The following is a 16,511-nucleotide window of genomic DNA, read 5'->3' as shown; positions in this document are numbered from 1 at the left end:
CTTTAATGCACACATGTATGTTTATGTGCATGCATGGTATGTTTGGGTGCGGGTGTGAGTGTGTCGGAGTATGTGTATGTGTCGTATGTGTTCATATGTGTAGGGTGTATGTGAGCATGTGTGTGTGCACATACATGTGGGTGTGTGGGAATGGATGGTGTGCATGCCTACAAATATGGGTTGGTGTGTATGCATGTGCACGTGCACATGCATGTGTCAATGTGTGTGTGTGTGTGTGTGCACACGTGCGCACATGTGTGGGTGGCCACAAATATGAGCAGATGTGTGGGAGCAAGGGGTGTGCATGCGTGCAAGTGTGAGTGGGTGTGTTTGCCTGCGCGCATGCGCATGCATGTGTTAGTGCACGTGTGTGGGTGGGCATGGATATAAGCATGTGTTGCTTATTTCATGATGGTAAGACTCCAATCCAAGATCACATTATTTATAGGAGAATTTACTTGGTAAGATGTAGCCCTAACATTAATTTGTTGCAATTGTGACTATAGGGAAAATTAAGAAGACGACATTACATAAAGATAACACAAATTTGGATATGACACTTGAATTTCATCTTCAAAAAATGGCCTCCAAACCTAATATAAATTGTGGCTCTGAAATAGTCTACTAGGGCATCACATACCAAAATGCACTTCTGACTAGGGGAAGCCCATAAGACTCTAAGACAGGGATACTCATGGGATTCATACCTTAAACTGAAAATTGCCGCAACAATAGATAGAAGACAAGTAGCATAATGAACCCTTGTATTACCCCAAAATACAAAAACTCCCAAAAAGATTATTTAACCTCCACTGTTGATCCACTATCAACTCAATCCAACACTTAAAGACACTAAAAATGAACTCATTATTTCCTTGCAAATGCACACCCCTTGGCTTTTTTGTCACAAGCTTATTACAATCATTTGTAGTACGTATAAAGGTGGACAACTTAAATCCTTTAGGTTATTAGTCACTAAAAAGATATGCCCACAAATTTAAGAATAAAATAGAATAAAAACAAAAAAAACTCCACACTTAACCAATAATGTTCTACATCCTCTTCCTCTCAAGTAATCCTAGAAATGGGCATCATATGCACTAATAAGCCTCATGGTTTGAGTTAGGGATATCACAACATATTTCCTAATAACAAACACTATTCTATATATGCTTTGTTGACCTAGGAATACATAGTTTGGTGGAGAATGGATCGCCCCAAGTTGTGAATGGGATTGCTTCGATGCAACCTAATGTTGCATCTAATCTTAAGGTCTCTATTGTAGTCACACCTTTCGTCCAAGTACAATATATTCAAAATGATCTATTCATAATGGTAGTAGGGTCTCACCTTCCCCTATGGCTATCAATGTTCCTGACTATATTTAAATGGTCTTTAATAGACAAAAACATTACTTGGTTGGGATGTTTGTGGGCTCCAAATCCAAAATGTGAATTCAAATCTTGGCATTGTAGATATTGGAGGGTTTGGGCCATATTGTTATCTTAGCCCTATCTTTAAGTTTCTTGTTTTCTTTTCACCTTCGAGCAATTGTTATCATGTTCTCTCAGGTGGGTCATTCCTCAAGCATGTGCGTTGATGGATTCATTGTTGGTTTTTGGGTTTCATTATGACTAGTTTCAATAAAACTAATTCAGATTTGGATTAGACTTCCAAGGTTCCCTCTAGAATATGGATAATAAACTGTATGTGGCCATTGCTAACTCAATAAAATAATTCACTACTATCAACTCAATTACATAATCTTGAAAATATTTGCGAATCACAAATTTTTGCATCAATGTAAACATGGGTAAGAAGGTTTTCCTTCTTTAATTTATTTATCTTAAAATTAGGAAATTGGGGGAAACAATGTACTTGTGACAATTCCTCTATGGTGTGTCCAAATTGCATCAAAGTACGGTACGCTACTACAAGGTGTAAGGAGTTTGAATAGAAAACTGTTACTATAGTTGTGAGAAGGTACAACCTCTTCCTAAATCACAATCTTATATTTTGTGAAGTGTACATTGAACTTTTTGCCTTCTATTATTAGGTCTCAACCCACGACAACCAATTAGATGAAGGTTCACAAGGAGACAATCTCAAACAGTCCTACTGGGGGTAGCTTGTGAGGGCTGGCTTCTAATCTTGAAAATTTCATCAGACGAGATTTCTATACACCTTCAAAAAAGAGGTAGTATTCATGTTCCAAACTATTTGTAGAAACTTAATTCATATTATCACCGTAAGTCGGTCATTCTCTAATGTTACGCAAGAATTTTACAAGGATTTGAAAAGAAGTGGCACTCCTGTTCCAAACTATTTGTAGCAGTTTAACCTTGTACAGGCTTAAGCCCCATGTGGTTGGTGGAATTAGACAAGAACTGGCAATGCCCAATCCCTGAAAATTTCAAATCCGTTGTTTGTGTGCACAAAATCAAAATTGGGATTTAGGGAAATGTGGATTTGGTGTCCCCATTTAAACCCCAAAATACTTGTTATTTATAATTCACGTTTTAAATCTTATTTTTACAAAATGGGGATTCCAAATAAAGTGAAATTTAATTGTGTTTGACATCTGGATGATTAATTTATATTTTAGTTTAGGTCGTCCATTGAAACCAATATACCTGGAGAATTTGTAAAGTTCGATACAAGAAAGGATAACAGTAAATAATAAGTCGATGATTTTGCTGCAGGGATACAAGATTCAAGAGCATAGCTAGTTATTTGATTATTATATAGGACTGAGCATTGAATTTGGAAGAAAAATACTGTTGAAAAATTTGTATAGAAATTGCAGTTGAGAAATCTATACCGCGGAAAAAGCACCACAGTTGGGCATTTCAAAGCCATGATTGACTCCCACACTGAATTCGACGATCTTGACAGTAAGATGAGTTCCATTCTTATTTAATTGCAAATTTGCTTCAAATTATATGACGTATCACACAAGTTCGTTTCCTTCAAATTTTAATTTGGGCTCTATGTCAACTACCAGGTGCCTTGGATGATTTTGGGAAGCTTGAACTGGGTTCTGCTTCAAAGTAGGTGTTGATTCGATTTAATAAGCATAAGATTTTCTTCAATATTGCACATCCACATATGTATATGGGACGAGCATGGAAGCACCATGAACAGGTCCCTAAACAAATTGGATATACGAACCACCTCATTGTAACTCTTATATTCATCTTCTGAACCACATTCATATTTTGAACCAAATAGGCTTGGAATAACAAATTCGGAACTAAGTGCTGCTTTTATCATTCAAGATTTTTCATGTAATGACTGCAAATATTCATGTCAAAGAACCATTTATGACCTCCAAATTTTCCAAGGTTCAAGGAAAGATGAAGGCAACATCCCTGAATTGCTCTTCCTTAGGACAGGAAGAACCCAAACCTTTGTAATGTAAAATCAAAAGATGTTCACAACCTAATTTTTTCTGGGTAAATATCAAAATGCATCAAGATTTTCATATGGATATTGCATCAGAGTCTGCAGTGCCAGAAAATGAGGAGCCTATACATGGAAACCAAAACCGTCTCTTACCATCAGGATGACCATCGTCTATCATTGCAAGGCCCTCCTGCATTAATGATATTCTTGTTACAAAATGAGGAGATAGAAATTTAGAATTTCAATCTTCAAATGATGCATTGATGTTTCTCTTAAAAGAACATAATTCTCAACTGCATATTCAGTCACCTTAAGAAGTGTTTGAAGGGCATCAATAGCACGGCCTGAAGACCAACCAAGCTTCCTCTCAACTTCCTCCACCATGACATACCCTCGTACCTGGATCATTAAAAAGAAAAAGGAGCAGAAAAATTACACCGTGGTAAACTTCAATCTCGATAGTGACCGTAACAAGGGAACAGCTACATGAATGCATTTTTTCTTTGAGTATGATAAGATGAATCTGTTGTTACACAGCATAATGTCATATGCCCTTCCAAATGCAGAAAACAACAAATTCAAATTTTCCAGCTGACATGGGATGTTTTTAGACGTGCCAACTTCCAAAGTAAAAATCATGCATCACCATGAGTGCTAATCAGCTACAAGATTTAAATGTACAAAGATGACATTGCAATTGTATATAAAAGAACAACGATCATTAGTGAACCAGTCACACAAGTACAGCTTTAACTCACAATTCTATACATATTCCTAATTTAGAATTACTCCTTGCTAAGTTGAATCAATTCTAAGGTCAAAGAAGTAGGATATGAAAACTCGCCAAGCTCCAGGCAAACTTGTTTCACTCAATCAGGATACAATTTAGCAACAAGCGTAAGGGTAACATTTCGCTTCTTGCAATGTGTACTTACCCAGAGAGATTGAGGAGATTACCATTACCGATCTCATACTAGCTGTTGGCTGAAAAAATTTCCCTATAATTTTTACCAAACATAATAAATCCAACTGCCAACCTCTTATTTTCAACTGTCAACCTCCTTTCAGATTCAATCCTGTCTATCCTTGGAATGATTTCAGTTTCCACTAACCTAAATGTTCATGGCTTTGACTGATTTATATTTAGATAGCCACAATTACCAAAGTAACAATCATTAATGTCTCCATCATTTCCTCCCTACTTAGAGCAAGTTATCACCAAATCCTACATGACATTTGTGGAACTCACTAGAAAAATCAACTCAGCGAACAATTCAACTCACAGCAGAAAATGCTTTCGCTACCAACAAGGGAAGTAGTGATTTTCCCTTTCCAATTTGTCCATGCTAAACGCAGAACAAAGTAACTTAAGGAAATGGTTGTTGAAAATATGGAATGGTAGAGTCACGATGAGTGATATAAACCTTTACCAGGTGAGTTAGCTTGTACAACCTGAGGTTGCTCACAGCAATTGCATTATGTATGCCAAGTAGAGTTTGAATAGTAGAAGATATTGATTTGTGCCAGATTGCATGAAAAAGAGTGCAAGACCAATGCATGATGGTTGTGGTGATACGCTTGTTTATCTGATCACTGTTATATGACTTATATCTCAAAAGTGAAAGAAAGTTATGTTTCCACAGAAGAAACATTTAAAGTTGGATAGAAATATAAAAGATATTATGCTCCTTTGGTTAACATGGGAACTAATAAGGAGTATTTATATAAACTCTTTTAAAAGAAGTGGAATAATTGCATTTACTTAATGATTAGATAATAAATTATAATATATATTATGCTCCTTTGGTTAAAACTTAAATTGAGAACGAATAAAAATTATTTCTATAAACTCTTTTAAAAGAAGAAGAATAATTGAATTTTGATTTATTTAATGATTATTAAATAAAAAATCTTTGTTAAAAAATGTGACAATTTAAGCTTATAAAAAGCTTTTATGTGAGATTTGGGGAGGGGTGTGGAGATAATGAAGTAGGTTGTTTTGTAGGCTATGAATTGAAGGGTCACACAGTGTGTACAACTTACGGTACAAAACACTCTTAGGATTGTCCTGACAAGAGAATGTTGTATTGAGCACGGTTCTAAGCCCTTGTGTTGAGAGTTTACTGAGCATGGCTTTGGAGCACTAGTGTTGAGCAATTTATTCATGCTTAGTTCTGAATAAGAAGTTTCTTCTGGAGTGTGCCATAGCATGAGGGCTGAGACCACTTAAATCTTCTAATGTGACAGCAGTCTTTTCCAACTGCTTTGATTTAGATTAGTATTGATAACCACTTACGTTAAAAGATATTGGGAATATTATATATACAATTTTGAAATTGATCTGATTTAGCATTTACTACCTTAATCACTAAGTTAGAATTCATGTCACGTTATCACATGTTGTACTTTACTCAAATTATTTATTTCATTTTTTTGTTATACATAAGTGGTTTATATTGATATACAAAAGTAAGAACATCAATGCACGCCGTTGCCACAAGGGGTGCTATAGAAAGACGGCATAAAAGTGAGCTGTCAATATCCCACAAATACAAACTAAAAAGCAGCTACGTTAGATAGTTGTGTTCTCAGAAAAAACCTTTTCTCGTAAATTTTATCCAAAGCAAAATTCCCCTTTCTTAAGCAATCTGAGCGACATTTGGTCTTCTCCAGAAGAGGAATTCTTCTTCTACACCTTTGTCCATTCCATGCCTGACAGAAGATGAGCCAATTTATTTGGATCCAAAACCCCGTTCCCTGCATGCCCCATCAGTTTGTCCCCCAGTGGCCATAGTGCATCAACCAATGGCACATTCGAAGATTATGTCAAAAATTCTGAAATTGTAGCTTCCTTGCCCTTAAGAATATTCATAAGATTTCAAGATGTTACCCTCACCGGAATCTGGGAAAGGAATGCCACTGAGACATTATTCATTTTGCCAATGCCCAGTAAATCTGCATCATACTCAAGCAGACCAGCCCAAGGAGAAATTGGAGCTGCTGGGATCTGGGAAGAGGCAACTGTTGGAAATGTTTGGGTAACCCCCAATCAGCACTTCTGTCTCCTCCTTGGAAGCACACTGCTCAGGGAGATTCAAGTTCTTTCCCCTTACCTTTTAAGGAATCTTCAGTCAAGTAATGGTGAGGAAGAGCTCGTACAAAGGTAGTGTTAAAGGTAAATTTTGATAATTCTAGGTTGGGGGTGCTTGGATTAGAGTTTTTTTTGGTCCTTTCTCTAGTTTTTGGCTGCTTGTTGGGTGTTTGTTTGCAGCTTTTGTTTTAGGTTGTGGGAGGTTGCTGGTAAGCCCCATGTTTTAGGTAATGGGGGCCTTTAATGCCCATGATTGTCTAGTGATCTCAATACCCTATCTTTTGACAGTGTTTTGGTTGTTGGTTCCAAGTGGATTCAAAATTTGACTGTAAAGAGTTTTGGGTCCTTTCAAAACTTTTTTTTGCCTTAATTAAAAACATTATTCATAAATTTCCCATTAAGAAAAAATATCAAAGAAATTCCACCAAATCCAAAACCAAAATTTGGATTCTAAAGAAAACACTAGATTCAATATTTTAACGAAAAAGAAGAAATTTCAAAAAGAAATTCAGCCAATAAAAAAGGAGTTTCTAATTCGAGGAACTTGTCAAAGAAATCTCATCAAACACAAATCTCTCAATCTATGTTTGAAGAGCAAAATTTGAGTTCTAAAGGAACAAAGAAAAGTGTTTTAAACAAAAAGAAGATATTAAAAGAAAAAGAAAATTTCAACCATTATCAAAGGGGTTTCTAATCAGAAGAACCCATCAAAGAAATTTCATCAGATGCAAATCTCTCAACTCAGGTTTTAAGACCCCAAAAAATTGCAAATGGAGAGAGGTCAAATATGATACCAACTGCCTCTAGAACCAAACAGTTAAGGTGAGCAAATAGAGTTCAACAAGCTATCGCTTCCTCTACAACCAATTTTTGTGATGAAAGGGGGGTAACATACTTTCCAAGATTTAAAGATGACCCAATGGCACATCCCAATATGAGTCACAGAGCTTCTGCAGCTGTAGATTTGATCACCTACATAAAAACTTCATGATAGCAGCGACAAGATGCACCAAGAGATCACAGCTAACCTAAGCCTATAAAGCTTTTAATATCATTTTGAAGTTTGGAAACCCTTAGACAGATGAAGGACTACGCAAACCTAAAGAATCAGCTTGCACATAATCTTCAAAAATGCATATATAATGTACATAACATTATAACCAGTGTGGAAAGGAAGAACCGGTATGGGAGATGGTTAACAGTACTGGCATGCCATTTTTTTTTTTAAATCAGAGACAAGTAAATGGAGATGTTTTATATTACATAATTTGCTAAAATATTAAAAAAATAGTTTAAAATTTGTGAAATATATATAATAAATGTTGAAATTTTTAAAACTAAAAAAATGAAAATAAGTATATGAAATATATACTAACTGGCAGCTCTTAGGAGAGATACAAAGATTTGCGAAGATTAATCACACAAAACACAGTTGTTATAGGAAATCTGAACCTTGTGCCAATATTATGGAATTTTCCATTATTTGCCTGGAACCCACTTACATGAAACAACATAAAATGTCTAATAATCAGTGTTACACGGGGACTCGCATCCCCCCTCCCAAACCTTGGAGTACCTGTCCCCGAGACGTCCCCGCACCGGGTACTCACATACCCAAGTACCCCCACCTCCACCATTCTGCAACCATGCTGCTGCTAGTATGAGGACTTGGATTTCTATTTGACCTTTGTTTTTTGAATGTTACTATTGGGTATGTAATATGTTACTATGTTGAATGTTCAATAGTTCTAGTTCATGTTGCAATTTGGCTATGTTAAAGTATTTTAATTTGGTATGTTCTACTGAAACATCATTTCATATCAAGCATTTCAAGTTATATATGTATGCTATACAACACTCCTCCCTATCCCATCCTCTCCTTGCCACCATCCCCCCGCTGTCCTGAAAATGAGGCCTATTTTCCCCCCATCCTGGAAACTTGTCCGACGTACCCCAGTACTAGGGTAACATTGCTAATAATAGAATTCACCATATATTACTGATCACGGCAATTGAAGATTTTACAAAGAATATATAGTTTAAACTAGAAGCTCTTACAACTAGATAACAGCAACCACCATTACAATGGATCACATTGTTTCTTTATGAATCGATTAGCAATGATAAATAGGATGCATAGATTGTGGTTCCTTTGCTGATAGACATAACAGCGGACTGTGATTTCAATACAAGTTGCAATTTACCCTAGCAATTTGATGGCTGAATGATACCTTAATATTCTGAAGCTGAATGTTCTGATTTTGGCTCAAGATTGAATTACAATCTGTCACACACACTGCTGCAGCCCACTCTGTAACCTGAACTTAAATGAAGAAGCACTTGCTAAGCCTTGGGCTTATGTCAAAAGAAAGGAATCTCCAGGGTTTGCATCTTGAGAAAGTTTCTTGGGAAAGAAACTTGCAGACATAAAATAAAAATCAAACACAATAGCATAATGAATGAGCCTCGACCCCCAGTTGATCCTTTTATAAAATTCTCCAACCAAAAAGCATTCAAATCCCTTCTTTATTTCCAGCCTTAGACCTAGGCATAAATTTATAATCACTTCATAGTTTATATTATTTAAATCTCCACCATGGCCCTCGCTAGGTGTAATAATGTTATAGCTTAAATGTAGCTCCAACATTAAACATAACATAATGAATAATTATATATATTGCAAATAACTTCAGTTTTTTGGTCTATTATTTAATTATTCCCTCATTCCCTTACTATTTTAATAATTTCCTAGCCTCGGGAAATGGAAAAGGCTAGATATTTCCTCTTTGTTGACCATCACTAGGAAGAGAACATGCCCAGTTTTGGCCAAACATTTGTTGTCTGTAAAAACAATCCCAAGTATCACTACCCAGCTACAAGCAAATAACAGCATTTACCAGCCCTTCTCCATTAAGAACAATGGAACATACATGATCCCACATGAGTATACCAAAAATCAGATATTGAATGAAAGTGCAATTATTTGGCTGCCAATGAATTGACAGAATGTATACCTCTATTAAATCTCATTGCTAAGCATGACGTAGCATGATGTGTCAAAGCTTCTGATGGAGCCCTAATTTTTTGCAAAATTTAGGGCCTCCATTTGAGAGATAATGTTGGAAATTTGATGTAGTCTTGTCGTTGATTCATGTTATGGAAACATAATGGTGGCAATTAAATCAACACGAAGCACAGGCTCTGCTGCCTTTGTTAAAAGTTTTCCTTATTCACCAAGTAAAAAATGAATTCCAAATACAAAACCTCTATAAGGTCACATGCCATGGTTTATCTCTGTAATGTATAAAGTCCATCTTCCAAGTTTCAGTCTGCTAACTCATACAAGAATTTAACACTGTCCATTCCTTATTCAAAGTAGTCAAAGAACTCCCGTGTGCTGATTTTAGCAGAGTTCTAGTTGTTTCTGAAAAGAATTGATGACTTACAAGAATGACTTCAAAATCATGCCTGTGGAAGCACAGATCATCCACCACCACAGCACTATGGTATCCTAATTCACCAAATGGTCAAGTCATTACAATTGATCCCATTCAATGTTTTGACTCATCTTTGTTTGCACATAATGCACTACTGCTCTGATTTTTTATTTGATTCCCTCATACAAAGTGGTTCCCCATCAACCATTTGCAATCAGCAAAATTCAGACATCTCCTCTCATTATCCCAACACAGATGTTTATTGTGCACAGATAGGATTAATAGGCCTTCAGACCATGGAAAATCACTTTCTACAAGATTCTACAAACAATTGTATTATGTGATCAAACATTTTCAATGAGAAAAAATGGGCACAATTGCAGGCTGTAGCTGACTTGAAATTTATGTATTTTATTTCCTGCCATTTGTATGGGATACAGAAAATATCCAGTGATCCTCGTGTAAATGACATTTTATGATTTATAGTGACATGTCCTTCTCTACGTGTTGCTTACATTGATAAAATGTTTACTGTTCTGCTCTTGTGAAGGCATATAACAATCTTGACCAGGGCCGTCACAATTCATAGCACTGTCTCTACAGAAAATTCTTCCAATTCACACATATGGGAAATCAAGCAATAACACAAACAGTCTCATAACCATTATTAAGGTTATTGACACTTATTGGCACTTGAAGGACTGGTTGGCTTTTGAAAGGTTTATTACATATCATCAGAGGTTCATAAATAATTTAGATGCCTGAATTATGAATGGATAAGAATGCCTCTTGAATCTTGGTTGAGCATTCAGATGGGAGTCTCATATTTGCTAAGGATACTATCAACCAATAGAAGGTTTACAAACATTCTATCCGCTGAAAATGCAGCCATGATTGGAAGAGTGGTGAACTAACCAACAGACACATGTCTTGGTTGACAATTATCACTTGCTTGCTCCCGTCAATGATATCTCACCATCTGGAATCATACAGCATGGATGATTTGCCTGGATAGCACTGTCCCAGATTGATTAGATGATCACAATGAATTTCAGACTAAAGACCAGTGCGATATTGGAGACTCTAATATATCTCAAGATTTTTCACACAAATATCACTATCGGCAATTATAGACTTGCAAAAGTTTGCCAATGCTCTTCACAGATGATAACAAAATTACAGGCAAAATCAAATTTACTTCCCAAACATGTAAAATCATGATGTGCCCTTATTAATATTGGATATACCAATCCAGTAATTGGTTACTACTGGTACTGCTCCTCGAATAGAAAGGACGTGTGTGGAAATCAAAAGGAAATCAACGTTAAAAGATTGGATGTTTACGATATGCAAAAGGGCCGTTTTCTCATCCATAGCAATGATCAATAGATCTGTTTATGACAATACATAGGGGCGATGGAATATACATATGGTACTTAAAAAGCTAGTTATGAAAAGATGTATTGCAATATAAGATATAAAGATGTAAAAGAGTAAATACTTGAACGTTGCATTGATTGGAACATCAAACATTGAACATAAATAGTCAAATCAGCAAATAGTTAACACCAGGACGTCCACCAATCCTCGGCGGAGGTGGTGGAATCTAGTGGTGTTGTTGGGGATGGGGAAACAGAATCCCTAGTGCATCCCTGTACCCGGTGCATGGAGCAAAAAAAAGGGGGGGGGGGAGGGGGGGGCGCGTCCCCGTGTTACTATGGTTATAGCATATGAATCTGAGAAACTCAAGAATTACGAGGAAAATTATGTGCCACAAGATTTCGAACTAGCCGCCATAATGCACACGATACAGAAATGGAGGCATTATCTGATGGGAAAAACATTTGAATTGAGATCCGATCACCAAGGTTTGAAATATATCTTTACTCAACCTAATTTGAATGCCTGCCAAAGGTGGTGGCTAGAACTGATTTCCAATTACAATTTTGAAATCAGTTATATTAAAGGAAAGGAAAATAGGGTAGCTAACATCTTGAGCCAACGACGACATGTCTCCACCATAACATCCATCCAATCAAACTTCAAACATTAGATTCTATTAGGTTATGGGAATGATAAATACTACCATCAAGTTAAAAAGGCACTATGAGTAAACCCTCAAAACCACTGATATGATGGGTTCCATTTTGAATCAGTTGGAATATTCAAATTTTCAAGGGCGTATATACATTTTGGACTCCCTAGAACTAAGGAATTTGGTCTTCAGGGAGAACGAAGGAAAATATGAATGGCTCTCAGCAAATAAAATGCTTGAGTGTTGTAAACCAAAGAGAAGCAATGATAATAATCCATCCTGCAGGTGAGCGTAGATATGCAAGAAAAGCTCTAGCGTGCATGCTCAGTTACAAAGAAAGTTCTAAGGTGGCAAGATGCTCACAAGACCATCAGTTCAAATATGAATAGTTTATGATGAGTCATCCTCAAATATAAAGTCCAATGGAATAAGAGAAATATTTCAGGGTAGCCGCTCAAGACAATTATTAAGGCTATCGCCAACATGAAAAAATAATAACTCCAATCTCTTCATGTTTTAATACAAGGACGGCTTCGTACTTGTTGATGTAATTAAATATTCACTAATTACACTTAAGTAAGCTTACTTAGGATAATGCATTGCATAGTAGTTTGTGATTGAGACACTTAGGAGTTTGCACCTCAATTAAACACACGGTGTAGGAGAATTCCACTCTAGGTGGTCATAGTTGGTATCTCATTCCACCTTTAGTGCACTTATCACATTATCATCCTCATCATTGCACATACTTCATTGCATAATGGAGGATGATCCACTTTTGGTGGACATGTGATTTCACCTTCTGTGGGTGACAACTTATCGTCTGCTTATCATTGTCTCTTATCGCCTCTCCTATATAAGGAGGCCTATTATGTACATTTCAAATCAATCTATTAGATGTCAATCAAGTCCATTATCAATAATAGCATTCTTGGATCTTCATGCAATTTTCTTGTCATTCTCTTGTGGAAGTTATCTTGGTCTTTCATCTGATCCTGGGGGTGTTGTAGAGTCGCCTAAAACTCTAACATGGTATCAGAGCTCTCATGGTGTGAAAACCTCTTCTCAAGAAGTGCAATCTTGGCTTGACTTATTGTTGGTGCAGCATTGGCAATTTGGACATCACAATTTGGAGGAGATTTGGGGAGTAGTATTTTGTGACCTTCAATTGCAGGAAAAAATTGGAGCTTGCTGGTGCAAATCAGAGGTTGGCATTATATAGAGGAGGTCCAAAAACCCCTAAATCGAATTTTGTTTCATCCAAATCGGACATTTAAAGCCAAATCTAGAGCCATTTGATTTTTGAAGGTGCGGCGGCAGTAATTCAAAAAAAAAATATCAGAGGTGATTTTCAAACAACGATATCTTCCTCATACGGACTCCTTTTTTCGAGCAATTTTTTTGGTTTTGGGATAGAATTTCACAATCTACACAGTGGTGCAGATGATTTTGGATCTGTCTCTGAATTTTTCTGAAAATCGCAAATCCCATTTTCTACAACTTTCAAGGCTCTATTTGGGCACATTCAGTAACATTTTCAGGTGCAATTTTTTTTGGAAGTGAATGATTTTTCCTCTACTTTCCAGATCTATAATCAAATTTTAGTGATTTGGAGTGGGCATATCACTTTCAGAAATAAGTCATTTTTGGCTATTTTGCACTTGGTGAATACTTGAATTTCAATTTTCTTAATTGAACCGGTAATTTGAAGGAGTTATCAGTTTATTTCAATCATCACTTGATTGCAATATGGATTTTTCAAAAGTTCCATTACTCACTCCATCTAACTATCATGAATGGAAACAAGCAGTTTCTAATCAGTTGAGTATTGGATTGCTTAAAATGATTCTTGGACAGGATCTAGAACTAGCTACAAGTGTTGCAAAAAGAAGGAAATGGTTTGATCAAAGGGATAAAGCACTCGGCTCTTTTAGATCTACAATCTCTCATGATTTACTATATCATATTGCATCCTACACACATCCTCATGATGCCTGGACAACATTAGAAGGGATCTTTGGTAAACCTAATAGAATAAGAAAATTCAAATTGGAGAATGAGCTTATAGATCTAAGTCCGTGTGATTTTGACAATATTCAAGTCGTTTTCTTTAAGTTTAATTCCATTAGATTGGAGCTTTTTAATTGTGGTATTACTAAAGATGATGAGCAACTGATATTATCTATTCCTTCCAAGCTAAGTCCAAAATATTCAATCTTTGTTTCCACATTCTATGCTACTACGGATGCTCTTGGTAGTGCATATAAAATGCCTTTTCTTGATGAATTTGCTGCTCAACTCACAAGGGAACATGCAAAGTTAGCACACATGGGTCAACTGAAGCCTTCCAAGTATCAAGCGTTAGTTGCAAATGACTCCTCTCCAAAGGCTCCCAAAGGAAAGGGAAACAAACAACACAAAGATCCTAAGCAACATGAAAAAGGTCATGACACTCCTTCACAACATAATATTGAATCCAAGTCCTCTTCAAGAGAGGAAACATCTAGAAGAAAGAGAGATAAATGTGCTTATTGCAAAAAGTTGGGACATGATGAGCATAAATGTTTCCATAAGAAGATTGATGAGCTCACTCACATTCTTCAAAAGAACAATATCCAACTGCCCTCATCAGTGTGTGCTCCTTCTACACATCAGGCCGTTGCTACATCTACATCATCATCCAAAGGCAAAGGACAAGCACTCATTGCTTCCACACATCCTGAGCAAGGTAAATGGCTTTTTGATTCATTTGCATCACATCATATGGCATCTTCTATGGATATGTTTTCTTCTATTGAGCCTTGTACTTCTCCGCCTATATTGATGGGTAATAATACATAACTGAAGGTTTGTGGAAAACGTTTTATTCCTATGGGAGAGGGTACATTTAATGAAGTTCTTTGTGTACCATCCTTGACTACTAATCTCCTTTCCATTTACCAAATTACTCATGGGGCACAAGGTAAAATTGTTGAGTTCACTCCTGATTATGTCTATATTAGGGACATGGAGACTAGAGATGTCATAGCTATGGGAGTTGCTGATCATACATCATGCTTATATTCTTTTGCACATTTTGTTGATAATGATGACGATATTCATGATGTACCTAACCCTTTATCAAGAGTGAATTATTCATGTGAGGAGAATATTGGACACTTGAATAATTTTGTTCTTGAGACAAGTGTTGAACTTCCTACTCCTCCACCTCCTGCTTCTTCAAACATGAGTTCTACTAATCAGCAGGATGATTTTTATGCTTCAGATCTTGCAATATTGGATGAATTCCTGGATGCTCTTTTAGATGAGTCTCATAATGCAGATTTGGTTAAAAAACCTGAGGAGGTTTCTCTTCAAGATACTCCTTCACCTTCTTTGGAGATTGGATTTCCCAACTCTTCATGTTCTCTTATTTTTTCACATCTCATAGGTCAGCTTGATGGTGTGACAAATTCTTTGAGCTTGGCAACACCTATTCAGTCTTCGATGATGCATACATGGAGACCTTCATCTTCCTTCCTCACTTTTTACATGGAGTGGCTTCTTCATCATTTGATGTATTTCTCTTCCTAAGGAGAGACATGTTTCTTGCAGGCATTGGATTATCTCGTGTTTGCAAGTACTCGTCATCTACATTGGAGCTTCTTCATTGTGGGGGGGATATAATGTCTCCTTATTTCCTTCCTATGGGGTGATCATTCTTTGTATATACATGATGTATGTAATTTTTGGGAGGTCTTGAGTTACTCCATTCATCCATACACCTTGTTTTCATCTCTCTTTTTGGGGGAGGGATTTTCCCATGAGGTTTTCTCTCTCTCCACTTTATGAGAGATTACATTTCATGTATTGCGTTGCATATTGTCCATGGTTACCTCAAATGGCCTAGTAGTCAGGACCCATCTTGCATTGTGAGTTTAAGTGCATTCCCCTAAGTTACATTTAAGGGGGGGTGTTGGTGCAATTAAATATTCACTAATTACACATACTTAAGCTTACATAGGATAATGCATTGCATAGTAGCTTGTGATTGAGACACTTAGGAGTTTGCACCTCAATTAAACACATGGTGTAGGAGAATTCCACTCTAGGCAATCATAGTTGTTATCTCATTCCACCTTTAGTGCCCTTATCACATTATCATGCTCATCATTGCACATACTTCATTGCATAATGGAGGATGATCCACCTTTGGTGGACATGTGATTTCACCTTGTGTGGGTGACAGCTTATCTTCTCCTTATCATTGTCTCGTATCCCCTCTCCTATATAAGGAGGCCTATTATGTACATTTCAAATCAATCCATTGGATGTCAATCAAGTCCATTATCAATAATAGCATTCTTGCATCTTCATGCAATTGTCTTGCCATTCTCTTGTGGAAGTTATCTTGGTCTTTCATCTGATCTTAGGGGTGTTGTAGAGTTACCTAAAACTCTAACAGTACTTAGCTATACTCAGAGATGTATACACATACATGCATATATGCATAAATCCTAAGCATATATATTTTATATATACGTTAAAAATAGGCGTATACCTC

At 36.5% G+C, this 16,511-nt stretch overlaps 1 protein-coding gene across 4 annotated transcripts in view; it reads right to left on the bottom strand.

Moving 5' to 3' along the window:
- Positions 1 to 3,246: 3,246 nt before the first annotated feature.
- VPS22 (EAP30/Vps36 family protein) overlaps positions 3,247 to 16,511 on the bottom strand; it is a 33,112-nt gene continuing 19,847 nt past the window's right edge. For all 4 annotated transcript variants that reach the window (XM_089807023.1, XM_089807026.1, XM_089807024.1 and 1 more), the window contains 2 exons: positions 3,715 to 3,804; positions 3,247 to 3,595 (listed from right to left, as the gene is read on the bottom strand). In XM_089807023.1, coding sequence (XP_089663149.1) covers positions 3,482 to 3,595; positions 3,715 to 3,804 — 204 coding nt within the window. In that variant the 3' untranslated portion in view covers positions 3,247 to 3,481. The remainder of the gene's footprint in view (positions 3,596 to 3,714; positions 3,805 to 16,511) is intronic.

The sequence above is a fragment of the Cupressus sempervirens genome, chromosome 10 (genome assembly GCF_028749045.1).
Source record: "Cupressus sempervirens isolate cs-2001-9-10 chromosome 10, ASM2874904v1, whole genome shotgun sequence".
Classification (NCBI taxonomy): Eukaryota; Viridiplantae; Streptophyta; class Pinopsida; order Cupressales; family Cupressaceae; genus Cupressus; species Cupressus sempervirens.
The sequence above is the reverse complement of the archived record's forward strand: the minus strand, read 5'-3'. Positions and strand labels throughout refer to the sequence as shown.